The sequence below is a fragment of the Callorhinchus milii genome, unplaced genomic scaffold, assembly GCF_018977255.1.
Source record: "Callorhinchus milii isolate IMCB2004 unplaced genomic scaffold, IMCB_Cmil_1.0 Scaffold10, whole genome shotgun sequence".
Classification (NCBI taxonomy): Eukaryota; Metazoa; Chordata; class Chondrichthyes; order Chimaeriformes; family Callorhinchidae; genus Callorhinchus; species Callorhinchus milii.
In genome coordinates, this window is record NW_024704751.1 from 14,801,769 (window position 1) to 14,815,082 (window position 13,314).

General features: G+C 44.1%; 1 protein-coding gene across 4 annotated transcripts; it reads right to left on the minus strand.

The window, feature by feature from the left end:
• Nucleotides 1–3,036: 3,036 nt before the first annotated feature.
• On the minus strand, nucleotides 3,037–12,992 carry stx12 (syntaxin 12). 4 transcript variants are annotated; one of them, XM_042338715.1, is made up of 10 exons: nucleotides 12,915–12,992; nucleotides 9,162–9,347; nucleotides 7,035–7,104; nucleotides 5,698–5,791; nucleotides 5,053–5,190; nucleotides 4,789–4,838; nucleotides 4,172–4,274; nucleotides 3,991–4,063; nucleotides 3,801–3,883; nucleotides 3,037–3,296 (listed from the first exon to the last, which is right to left on the minus strand). In XM_042338715.1, exons 2-10 carry the CDS (start codon nucleotides 9,271–9,273, stop codon nucleotides 3,204–3,206), a joined length of 816 nt encoding a protein of 271 aa, XP_042194649.1. In that variant the 5' UTR covers nucleotides 9,274–9,347; nucleotides 12,915–12,992; the 3' UTR covers nucleotides 3,037–3,203. The 4 variants fall into 4 exon arrangements, with proteins under 4 accessions (XP_042194649.1, XP_042194646.1, XP_042194647.1 ...); XM_042338712.1 differs by having other exon boundaries at nucleotides 4,172–4,277; XM_042338713.1 differs by lacking the exon at nucleotides 12,915–12,992 and adding an exon at nucleotides 12,782–12,876 and having other exon boundaries at nucleotides 4,172–4,277.
• Nucleotides 12,993–13,314: the final 322 nt, after the last annotated feature.

A 13,314-nucleotide genomic window follows, 5' to 3' on the forward strand; every position in this document is an offset into this window, starting at 1 on the left:
CACTGTATTGCATTAACTATTCAGAATGAATAAATAAAAGGAAGTCCAGCGAGCAGGGAGTTAGCATATATATATAGATATATATATGTCAAGCCTATATATAATTTATCAGCATGTTAACTGGGTCCTGTTTCCTTGCCTCCTCATCATGGGCAACTTCGGCATCATCAGAAAAATAGACTTCCCATTGCAGTAAGCAGTGATGCAATATTCGGGTTGGACACGGAAGGGCCATGTAGATCCAGCGCAGCATACTGCAACCCTTCAAAATGGTCCAATGCATTGGACTGGGGTTAATAAACAGCCGTCTCCCCTGAACGAAGAGTCAGCACATACACATGCAGTATTATAACAATCCTTGCCCTTGAGGCAGCACCTGTAAGTTTGAAAGGTCACAAAGCATTTTGTGTTTGCTATCAAAGAAGCGACCCAGGTATCCAACAATAAAGAGGTCACTTACCTTGTGTGCTCTTCTTTGTTGAAGTGCTCGCATCCTCTATGCACCACTGGAGTATGAGGCTCCTGTTAACCACACACCTTCAATGCCAGTGAGAGCTGACTGCTCACTTGTGGAGGACGGAGAGCAAATGGGAATATCATGTTTCTACAGAGACTAGTCATCATTCTTTGAATGCAATTTAACCTGACAGGCTACATACAGTTACATTACAGTAACTTCGGAGAACGCAATACATTGGGGAAAGGTAAAAAGGAAAGAATTCATTCAATGCCCCCTGGGTTTGTAATAAAATAAAAATCAATCAAGAATGGTCTATTTGACATAGTGAAGGTCTTGGATAATTGTACAAATGAGTTTGCTGAATGAAAGGTACAAGCGCACACACAAGATTAGGGTGGGGAAATTTATTCATGTCAAAAATTTCAATAGTCAAATGCTGGATCTCCCAGTTATAAACATACAGAGAATGGAATGGTTACAATAGAGCAGACATTTGGTTTCCTACTTCTTATTGCGTATTGCCACACGAAAGAAAAAAAGGGCTACAGAATTAACGCTGGTTAGTAGTTCACTGTATTGGATCCGGCAAAATTTGTGGGCTTCATCCATGGCATATTCAAATAAATAATAATAATCCTTGCATTTGATAAGAGCGCTTTATCACGTCTTCGAGACATTTCAAAGCTCTTTGCAGAATATACTGCAAAGTGAATTGTCTGTATATTTTGTGGGTGAAACGTTCATCTCTGAGCTGCAACAGTCAAAAACTTCATAGATAAAAGGTCCAGGTCAGTGATCGAGACTGACCGAGTGGTAACATTGAGAATGAGCTCTTGACCTGCTCCTCCTCTACCCCTCCTTCACCCCCCAAAAAAATATTTAATTTACACTTAATGAGACATTGATTTTTGGTTCAATTTTCCCCCTTCCTCCGGTTCTGCAAATTTACTTCTAGATAATCTTCAATAAATAAAAGCCACACACTTCATCTCGTTTTGCGGCATTCAGAACAGATTTTTACTTGCGACAAAATATAAATCCCAAATTGCAACTTCAACTTATTGGTTTGACTGAGAAAGACACAACACACACACACACACATAAAGTTGGTAGATTTTAAACCTACAAACACAGCCAACTCAAACTACTGCATTTCCAGTCATTAATGTTAAGGCTCCGCTGTAGTCGAGCAAACCTTTACATTGTAAACTAATGCAATCATCTTGCCCCACCCCTAGTGAACATCTCCAGCGAACTACAAATCCATACCGATAACAGGTCTCAGTCTATGGCCCAGATGGTCCCAACTCCCTGATCTGTTCGGTGGCTAAACAGCTAGTAAAGGGAATGAAAGATCAAAACAAAATCTTTTTAAAAAGACACAGAAGATGGATAGATACACACTCTCACGAGACTAGATCCTGTTTTGACAGTTCCAAAATAGGTACTGACGCGTGTCAGACAAAAAAAAAACTTTGTTAATATTTCAAAGCACGGGATTGAGTTTAGCAGCCACTGCAATCATTTCTTACTGAGTCGCTCGAGCAAAATAATAGCTCCTGCAGTTTCTGCACTATGCTTTGGAGGAAAACCTACTAAAAAGGAGTATTGCAAGTAGAGAAGCACCATGCTGTGTGAAGTATTCATGTTTTGCAGAAACTAAACTCTTTTTGAATCTCTTTTTAAACCTGGATTTGGATAAAAGACCCTTTGATGGGGAATTTTTTTTCCTGAAGGGAGCCATGATTACCTATTGCTGTTCTTGAAGGCCCCCATGATACAGGGACTGCTTAGAAAACGTTGGGAGTTTGTGTAGACATAAATACAAGAATACCAGGACATGGTATTGGAATGTCACCACATCAAGAACACATTGAAACTGAAGCATTTTGAACATATGGAAGACTGCTGTTATATTCTGATACATAGACTAGAGGGGAAAATGTTCCCTTTGCAATATGTGACTCAAGTTACGAGTAAAACTGTGGCGCGATTAAAAGCTGACAAACGATCTCGAAATTGGTTCAATTGCATTCGTTTGAAAGAGTTTCATCACGGAAAAAAAAAAACTTCTTTGCAAAACCCGCCAGATAATAATAATAGTTTGAAATTACATTGTTGATCATCACAATTTTACACCGTTTGTCCTGAATTGACCCATAACACAGAGAGAGAGAGAGAGAGAGAGAGAGAGAGAGAGAGAGAGAGAGAGCAAAAAAAAGGAAGAAATTGCATCCGCGGGTTCCGGGAGGTTTGGAGGAGCGGAAGGACAAAAAAAATGTATACGTGGATCAAATCTAAAGGGTCACTGACTCTTTCAACCCCCTTCCCAGTGTAAAATATAGGCGAGCAACAATGCAAAAACCGCTTTGCACATCATTACAAAAGTAATTTTATATTAGAGCTTTACATGTTAATTGCCATTGCTTTAAGACGAGCAGCAGATTTTAAATATACAGTGCACAAATGTACTAAAACGAAAGTTAAACGTTAATTACATAAACTGATTTTTGTACATAAATTGTTTTACCGTCGACTTATTTCTCCCCCCGCCCCCCCTCCCACATCCCCCCCCGCACCCACCCCGCCCACGTCACTCTCAAAACGACGGTTTTGTTTCATGTAATTCTCTAAATATTTGTAAGCTGAGCTCTCGCGACGAGTGGACTGGCCGTCAGAGAGAACAGTCAGTTTGCTTGAGGTCCCAATTCTTCCCGTGGCGCGTTTCAAGTGTGCAAGCTCTTCATTTGGCTGCCCACCAGATAATGAGCCCCAGAATGACACCGGCCACACCCAGGATTGCGATCAGAATGCACAACTTCTTGCGAGATTTTTTCTGGGGGTGTGGGGGAAAAATAATAATAATGATGATAATACAACATGGATCACTGTTGATTTGTGGACAAACAAGAAAAGCAAGTTAGCACGGCAGAATACTGTGGTAAAGTTAGAAGACAATAATAAATTAGTTCTGTACAGCGCCTTTCACGTTAGGAGGTAGTCCCAAGGTGCTGGACTGTCAGGGATCCGTACCCAAGCAAGACAAGTTGGGCGATCAAACAACGGGATCAGTATTCACATGTAATATACGTTATGTTATACGATTGTTTATACAGGTCCCTTTTTATACGAAAGACTACAGAGAGTTTCTAAACAACATTGATCGGAAATTAGCAACACTGGTTGGGAGAAGTAATCTGCAAGAGTGCGCTGTAATGGAAATCATTGGGCTGCCCTTTATAACACTATGATACACAAGGAGAAAGAACTTACAGCACAGGGTTGCTTTGCTGTTCATCGCGCTTGCAATCCATTACATAAAGCATGGTGCTAATCTTACCTGGTAATAAGACGCCCTCTGCAAATGGTGACTTCCTTGTTCAACGTGTACCTCCGCACTCTCCACGTTCGCTTCTATGCTGTCTGTAGCCGAGTACAACACAAACCCATCAAATGCAAAGCTTTCACGATGCAGAGAAATACTATTGAATTGCTTGCGTAAGTTTTAAGCAGTGCACAGAGGATCTTACCAATCATGTCTCCTTGATCATGGATCATCATGGCTAAATCTTTAAAAATCTGGTTGACGTCCAAGATGTTTGCCTGGACAGAGGAAATGTAAGTGTTTTGAAATCTTCATCGAGTTATACCAATAAAATTAAACCCACCCCAATTGCACCCCAAGATATGCTTCAATAGGTAATCTCAAACCTCTAGTTGTCTAATTGCAGTCTCCCTTTCCTTGATGAGTGTCAGGTCTTCTTCAGTTATTGCCACATCTTGAGTTTGAGCTTGTGTTCGATTCCAGTCTTCACTACTGGAACAAAAAAGGACAATTTTCTTCTTTTTTGGGGGACACAAAGTAATCCTAGCTCAGCTGCAATTCCCCATACAACAACCCAATAATGTTGCTCAGCTTCCAAACTCAGCAAAGCAACCTTACTGCACGGGTATGAATTTCCATCTATCCATCCTTGCTCTATCAGTCAATTCCGCTCTGTAATTTAATGCTAATTTATGTCAACTTTGTGGACACTTTTGTCCCTTGTACTTCACCCACAGTGGACTTGGCTGAGACTGCCTCACAGTTATGCACACTCTAACCTTATCCTATTAGTCTGGCTGGGTTTGAGTTGGTGAATGGCGCAGTATATCAATCAAATGTGCTCCCAATCAAATGCACAATTGGCTGCCACGTTTCTCCTACAAAATATACAGTCAATTTTGAGACGTCTCAAAGACGTGATAAGGCGCTACAAGGATGAGTATGAAGAATATTTTCAAGCAGCGCAATATTTTAAGAGCATCTGCGAGTTTATAATCCTCACCTTTCGAATGAAACCAGTTGCTCTTCATTGTGCTCGTCATCGGTGCAACTCTAGAAACGGTTTAATAGAGAATTTCAGTAACAAAGCCACAGAATCAGCTTGATGCACACAAGATCCTAACAAAGAGAGAAGCCGAATTCAGGAAATCTACACAAGATTTAGGGTTTGATGGTGGATCCCAATAATACTGTACGAATATAGTGTCCGCTTTCTGCCCAAGACTAACATAGATATAAGAATACTGTATTGCGACAGAAAACTTACCGAAAGGCGTGATCCCGCCCTTGCTCTTGCTACAGATTCCCTCTCTTTCTCTGCAGCTTTCCGCTGAACTGCTTGGAAGTTGTTCAGAGCGGTGGAGAATTCATTCATTAGACGCTCCTTCTGTATTTTCTGTTGACGCTGAAGATACCGGAGAGACGCGTGGAGCGAGTTGGAATAAGTTATCCGGGATAGTCAACAAAGGAAATGGTACCAGTTCAAGTTACAGCTACAGTTACCCACTCTAATTGGAAACCAAACTCTTCCCCCTTGTGAAAACAACGTTACCAGTGCTAAAAACCACTGGCATGCTTTAAATGTGTGAGGTACAATAATTAAGAAATTTCCCGTTTTGTCTCAATGTTCATTTTGGAATAGTGTTCCGAATGTAATGTGTAACATTACAATTTCTCAACCCTATCCCCAACTCCACTCTCTTCTTTATAACTTCTCTGAGAAAGAGATGGTCAAGTTAGCAGCAATTACTGCTTAATACGAGTCTTACCGGGAGAGTATAAGAATTGCTAGTTGAAAGCTAGATAAAATCTTTCATAACCAGACCAATCATTCGTTCGGTTTGGATTGAATTCAAATCCAGGGTACCAAAGTGAAAATGAGATGCCAGGCAATGTTCTGGTAGTTACTCACTTGGTCCAAGTGTGACAAAGGTAGCGATCCAAGATCCTTCAAATGTTTGTTTGTTTCTTTTGCAAGTTGATTTGTGTAGTGTTGCAACTGTTGTCTATAAAGGAAGGGGAAGGCAACATGATTGAAATTAATAAAAAAAAATAATCCTCGCATTTGCAATGGCACCTGACCCCATCGGAAATACATCTCATAGCGCTTCAAGGGATTTAGTGTGAAGTGAAGTGACTGTGTATTTGCAAGGCAAACGCAGCAGCACAATTTTGAACAGTGGTGTCCCACAATCGGCCATGGAATGAGTCACCAATTTTATTAGGGGATTGTTGTGCAGGACATCTGGGGGTTGGGGGGGGGAGGGGAAGAGAGAAACTTCCTTCTCTTTTCAAGTAGTGCCATGGTATCTTTAATGTCCACCTGAACAGGCAGATGGGACCTTGGTTTAACGTCTCCTCTGAAGAACGGTACCTCCGACAATGCATTGTCCAGTGCAAGTGTCAACTTAGCCTGTGGGAGTTTAATTCCCGACATGGAGATGAACCCACAACCTTCTGACTCAGAGGCGAGAGCTCTACCACTGAGCCAGGCAGTCACGCAAGCAAATTGGGAGCAATTTTCTTGCGATTCCTTTTAACTGCAGCCATTGCAAATAAATAGTTAATCCTTTCCCAATGCCATATCCAAATCACCTGCCCGCATCATAGCCAGGCCCCAGGAGAAAGCACGAGCCAGATCTCACTCCTTCAAGAAAGATCCATTTACTCCTTTTATGCTTCAGCCAACAGAGATATTGGTATGTATTGACTGAAGATGGGCCACATGGGATGCTTGAACACAAGTTGTTTGCTCTGGTCAGATAAATGAATGGATATTGAGGTACTTTTACGCTATGCATTATCCACTTATGCATTAACTTCTTGGCTAATTTTCTCATCGCCTGTCTGGCAGCTGCTGACTCATGCGGTTTGTTCGGCTTCACAAATATTGGCCACAGTCATGTGGTCACCATTTGTGATGCATGATGCTCCTCGACGGTGAATGTCAGCTAGCTATTCAACCACAGGGACATCACAGCTAAGTGCGATTCTGTCCTCATCCAATCTCCACACTTCTGTACTTTCCAGCAAGCGTCAACAGATTGTAATCAAGGAGCCCTGGATGATTTCAGCCCTCCCTCAGCTCAAGGTCACTGAGACCAGCTAACTCAGCACACACCCAGATTCTAGTCTGCCAGCTTTCTGGTCTGTATCGTTTGTGCCTTTACTCACTAGGCTATCTCTATACTCTATATTATTATATGGATAAGGTATAGATGATCACAAACAAGCTCCTCATGTACTTACAGCCTGTCCTGAAGCTCGCTTGTATCGCGCTGTGTTCCTACTTGCTGCACCATGGTGTTTATCTGTGCGGCTGTGGGCAATAATAAACATGGTCAAATCGACCTCGCAATGAAACTAAACTACAGCAAATTCCTGATATGAAAAAAACGTACAACAACTTGCACTTGTATAGCGCCCTCCTCACAGGGTAGCGTCTCGGAACGCTTTAACAGTGGAGGAGCCTGACTCTGAGCCGGGTGGGCGGGATGTAAGCACCATCGAAAAGGAAGGTTTTCAGGCAGGACTTCAAAAAGGGGAGAGAGGGGGCAAGGCAGAGGATTGAGGAAGAGTATTCCAGAGTTTCGGGGCGTAGTGGCTGAAAGCGCGACCTCCGATGGGGTGAAGCATGAGGCCGGTGCCAGTCGAGCGGAGGCACTGGGTGATGGATTAGGGAGTGAAGAGGTCGGGGGGGTAGGGAGGTGTCAGAGAGTGAAGGGATTTGAACACAAGTGTGAGGATCTTGAAGTCAATCCATTCTGTGATGAGCGAGTGAAGCCTGTGGCTTACAGGACCATTGTAATGAAGTAGTTTGGTTCTATAAAACTAGACCGTGTGTTACAAGAAGGCGCATTATAATGGGGTTGCCCTGTATCAACTGGTAGTTATCAACGATCTACGCAAGTTAGAGGTGAGATTAAAAACGTTTAATTATGTAACAACCTAAATATAGCCATTTAAAATTTATTATGAGCTAAAAAAAACATAATACTGTATTACAGGAATTTAGATGACACGTTAAAATAATGGTGCAAAGGGACCACACAAACTGAGAAGGACACAGACAGGGTGCCGTGTGTGCTCAGATATTTGATTTTAGCCGGGCAACCAGCAGGAATAGTACTCTTGGCCTTGGCAAAGTGAGGTGCCAGACAAGCAAACAAAAGCCATTTAGCCAAGTAAGCACAACAGATGCACAGAGATCATCTGCATCAACTGAATCAATGCAAAAACTTCTACTCCGTTTGTGTGCCTGTAAGTCCCTGCTGAATTAAAAAAACGATCCAATTCTCTTTTGAATATTCCAGCTGCGTCTTTGCATTAAGTGGCCGCCTAATCACTTCAAGTGATTAAAATGTAAAGTCAGTGATTTGAACAGCATAGGCCATTAGGTTCATGAGTAAGACTCCATTAAATTAAAACTGGATGCAAACATTGCGGAATGAAATAGCTAAGTTGACAATGGGATTCTGTATTAATGATTCGGACTCACTCACGGTGAATTCCACTGATTTTTGTTTTATTCTCCCCCCCCCCACATTACACAAAGTTGACTTTTCTTCTTATTGAGATCAGTCAGCCAGCCATTTGCACAGGCATGGTCAGCAACAGAAGGTTCCCAGTGGGACTGGAACTGGTGATGTGAGTCACACCCACATGATTAACAGCTGCACAAAGCAAACAAAAAACCAACACAATATTTATATTGCATTATCTCAGGGAAGGAACAAACCAAAATCTTTTTTTTTTCCTTCATTTTTTGGTATAAGTGTGTGATGTAGAACGGATAGGACTTTATTGTTGATGTCACTTCCTCCATGAGGCAATGGCAGTGGTGTTCCCTGCACATAGTGTGGATGAAGTGACATTAGTGGTGCTTTCAGTGATGAGCACTTGTCGGCAGTGTGCAGGAAGCAACATCAGTGGTGATCTGACACCTGGAACTCAGCCGTTTTAAGTGCACCAGGTCAGTTAGTCACAAGCCAAGTGAACTGCGCTTCTGCCCCGTGGAGATCCACAGTAGACCCACACTCAACAAGGATGCAAAGCAACAGGGTCAGCCTGTAGTGATACTGGACCTTAGCATACTTTGTGGTGATGGGAAGAAAGAGGTTAGGGGTGCTATACCTTACTGATCTTCTTATAGGACTATGCTATAAAACCAATCAAACTTACAAACCCTAATTATTCCTTTGAAAGGAAATTATATTGCTCATATAAAATAATGATTTTAAAGCTTACTCGCATCAGAAAAGTTAATCATGCATGTGGCAAGGGGATTCCCATTATGCCACGCTTATTTAAGGAGGCTTTCATAGAGATGTCAGTATTTGTTCTTCTAGGTCCTTGTGAGAGTTCATTGCAACTTACTGTGCTGCGAGATCTTCTGGATGTTGGCGGTACATGTTTGAATCAGGCTGTTGAAGTCCTTAGGTTGAGAGCGGTAGCTAAACCGGCTGTCCTCAATTCTGCCGTAAGACATGGCAGCAATCAAAGTCAAGACCAACCCAACGAGAAAGGATGAACTGTCAGAAAACACCAGCTATTTCTTCAAATCTGTACAAGGATGAGATCAAGAAATCAAATTTAGACTGTGATGCAAGGAATTATTTTCCAGTAGCATTCAGAGACCGGCAGCATTTTATAATCCTTGCAACGTCAAGGCAAAGATGACCAGTTTTTCACATTCTAGTCTCCTCCAGAGTTAAGCACAGCAACGCACTCATTGCTTTAGAACACAAGCAGAAAACTGGGTCAGATAGAAATTGAGGTGAATGTTTCCTGGGACCAGTAAATGCTCATATTAATTTATGAATAAAATCATAAACGTTTTGTGTTTGAATTCTGCTTGTAGCAGGAATAACATACCAATTAAGTACAGGCTAACCCAATGGGTGTCGACAATGATACTAAATACATTAAGTTTTAATGCCATACAATTATTGCATCAGTGGAGATGACTACCAAATCTTAAGCATTACTGCCAACTACTGCTCACCACTGGTAGTCTGTTACTGTACAGAATTTATTTCCCACTGGGCAAGAAGCTTACTTCAGGTCAATCTCTTTACACAAAGACTAAATCTGATATATACAATTCACTTACCCCAATTCTGCTTGAGGGTTTGACTGGGTGTTGCTGGGTTTCACACAAGTGTAATTCAGAAACTGACCAGGCTTAATTAAAATAAACCCATTTACGCACCACAATATATGGCTGTTTTATTCTGGATGCTGTTGGAAATTATGAATCTTCCTCACATTAAATAAATCCAGTGCACTGCTGTGTTTGAAGCACAATTAGGCCAGGCACTCAATTGTGATAGAAAGCAATAAATTCAATCCAAACTGTAGATGTGCCACCATTTCAGTTGACTCAGGACAAGCAGAATTTAATTGAAGGAAGCAATACAGTCTCCCCCTTAAGGGACAAAAGGATTCTTCCAGATGCAATACCCTCTCTGCTGTTTATATCCACTGACCTTGGGAGAGATTTCTGTAGGAAACAATTGTATATTAATGGAACTTTTAATCTGTGTGTGTTACTGCTCAATGCAGCCACCAAGAGTGAGGCAATTAACAGTAATTAATACAACTGCAGTCACTTTTCACCTAATATTCTGTACCGACGATCGATTTCCGAATCAAGTTTAAAAGCAAACGCATAATAAATCGTGTTTTCAGATAGATTCTGGTCATTATGCAATTTAATCCAGTGGTTAATTGAAATAACAGAGGCCATGGTATTGTTTTTGCTACATAACATCCTATACCATACTTTTCAGAGTCTGTGCCCAGATCTGTTATGCAGGCAAGCTAACATATTAGGTCAAATGCTATAATAATTTTCCAAAATATGTACACTGACCGATATAAATTCAAATTCTAAATCCCTGTAATATCAATGCAAGGATTATCATTAATATTATTTCATAAAGGAATTAAAAAAAGCTGATTCTAACAACAAATGTAAACAAATATCAAGCGACTGCTTTAAAGATGATTGATAATATTTGTTTATAAAAGCAATTTGCCAGTAAAGCCCACTATAGGAATAAACATTTCACACTCTGAACAGAATTGTTGAGCTCTTCGCTGCAGCGTAAGACTTGAGGAGGACAGTGGGCACAATTAAAGAGAAAACAAATCATTAGGGGATTTCACAAAATAAGCACAGCTAGTTAGCACTTTTCCTGACCAGCTCTGACAGGAGACATTCACTCGTATGGCCCTTTGGTCAATTTTTTTTGAAGGAATAGATATATTTTGAAATATCGTACATTGAGAAACTTGCATTTGGGTTTCACACAAGTGTAATTCAGAAACTGACCAGGCCGGGCTTAACTGAAATAAACCCATCCACCCACTTCTTTTTAAAAAAAATTATGGCTGTTTTATTCTGGATGCTGTTGGAAAATACGAATCTTCCACACATGAAATAAATCCAGCGCACTGCTACGTTTGCAGCACAATTAGGACAGGCACTCAATTGTGATAGCAAAGCAATAAATTCAATCCAAACTGCAGCTGTGCCCGATGGAAAGGGGTGGGCGAAAAATATACGGTCAATTCACTTTGCAGTATATTCTGGGATGGGCTTTGAGATGTCTCGAGGACAGCGATAAGGCGCTGTATCAAATGCAATGTAATAATAATACGCAAGGATTATTATTATTAATATTATTATTGTTGTCGTTACATCAAGCAATTTGGGCCGCAGAACCGCTTACGTTACGACACAGGAGAGGGCACCTTCCACGGGGAAAGAAGAAAAAATAAGACCCGCCGAAGCGCTCCGCAGGAGGAGAACAATTTAGAGATGACGACGACGACGATAATAATAACCCTTGAATTTGATAAAGTGCGCTATTCCCGTCTTCTCGACCTCTCAAAGCGCTGCACGGAATCGAGCGCAAAAGTGAATTGACCGTATATTTACAGGCAGCCAATGGCGCCCGGCAGCGTCCCCTCCACACACACAGACACACAGACAGACGGTCGGTCGTGGGTTGATAATGGCCAACATTTGGTGGTGCGCGGAGAGATCATTATTTTTTTTTTGACGACGAGGAGGACGGGACACTTGCCTTTATCACCTCAAGGCTGGACTATGGGAACTCTCTCCTCGCCGGCCTTCCCGGCACCTCCCTCCACAAGCTGCAGGTCATTCAAAACTCTGCAGCTCGTGTACTGTCCCGCACCAGGCTTCGTGACCCCATCACTCCCACCCTCGCTCGCCTCCACTGGCTCCCCATCCCCCAGAGGATTGATTTCAAGATCCTCATCCTCACCTACAAGGCCATTCACGGCCTCGCTCCCCCCTACCTCTCCGACCTACTATCCCCCTACCTACCTGCCCGTACCCTCCGTTCCTCTGGCTCCGGTCTGCTCCACATCCCCCGCCCCAACCACCCTACCATCGGTGGCCGGGCCTTCAGCCCCGAGGCTCTGGACGTCCACCCCCAGTGCCTTCGCCGCTTCCTCCCTTTCCTCCTTCAAGGCCGGTCTCAAGACCCTTTCTCTTTGACCTTCAGCCTTCACCTCCCCTCTCGACTCTCTACCCCCTCCTCGCTCCCTCCCTTCCCTCCCCTCACCCTGACCATCCCCCACCCAATGCTCGGGTCCCGACCCAACTGTCCGGCGCCTCGGGACGTCCTCCCGACGTGAAAGGCGCTCTATAAATGGAATCTTGTTGTTGTTGTTGGTGTTGTTGTTGTCGGCGCAAGTGAAAGGGGCGCCATCGTTATCATACGGCCCTGAGCGAAGGCCGACAGCGACAGCGACAGTGAACCCGATCAGGTCCAACCCCAATCTGCTCAGGAGCTCCTCCACTGCCCACAGGTCACACTATTTGGCAGGGCGACGCCTCTTGCCCGGTCATCCCTTCTGCGCCTGCGCGCTCCCCCCTCCCCCACCCCCACCCACCCAACCGCCGCCGCCGCCGGGGCTCACTATTTAGCAGCGGGTTCGCCACAGCAGCGGCGGCTCACCGTTCAGCGGAGGCCGAACCAACCGCCACCGCCCTCGGCCGCTGCACACCCCCGTCGCCGCGCGTCGCGTCCCGTCCCCCACGTCGCCCGCTGCCGTGACCGACAGCCCCCCGAGCCGGGGCCCACGACTTACCGCCTCTCGTCACCACCGGGGGAGGGAGGAGGGGAGGGAGAGGAAGGCCTCTTTCCCCGCCCCGCAAACCACGCCCCTCCCCTCCCCCGCCCCCCCCCCCCGCGCGCGCACTCGCACCCCGTCAGCGGCACGTCGTCAGCGTGGTGACGCGCGCCGCCCCTGTCACGTGACGCCCGCCGGCGGCGGCGGTGGTGGTGATGCTGCGGGAGGGGGGGCGGGGCTTGTTCCCTGACACCTGTCAATCACAGGCGTGGCCACTCGTCTCCCCGCCCCCTTTTTTTGTCCCTCTCTCTCTGTGGCTGAGACTCTCTCTCTCTCTCTCTCTCTGTGCAGGTGATGGATGGGGAGCGGAAGGGCTTTCCCCCCCCCCCACCCCGACCCATCAAACCCGGGTGCGACC

Bases quoted from the DNA above. Each gene is read 5' to 3' on its own strand.
- stx12 (XM_042338712.1), bottom strand. From the start codon at position 9,273: ATGTCTTACGGCAGAATTGAGGACAGCCGGTTTAGCTACCGCTCTCAA. The intron at 5,792-7,034 runs GTAAGTACATGA...CTTCCTTTATAG, and splicing joins AGCGAGCTTCAGGACAGGCT to ACAACAGTTGCAACACTACA. The intron at 3,297-3,800 runs GTAAGATTAGCA...CCACACCCCCAG, and splicing joins AGAGGGCGTCTTATTACCAG to AAAAAATCTCGCAAGAAGTT.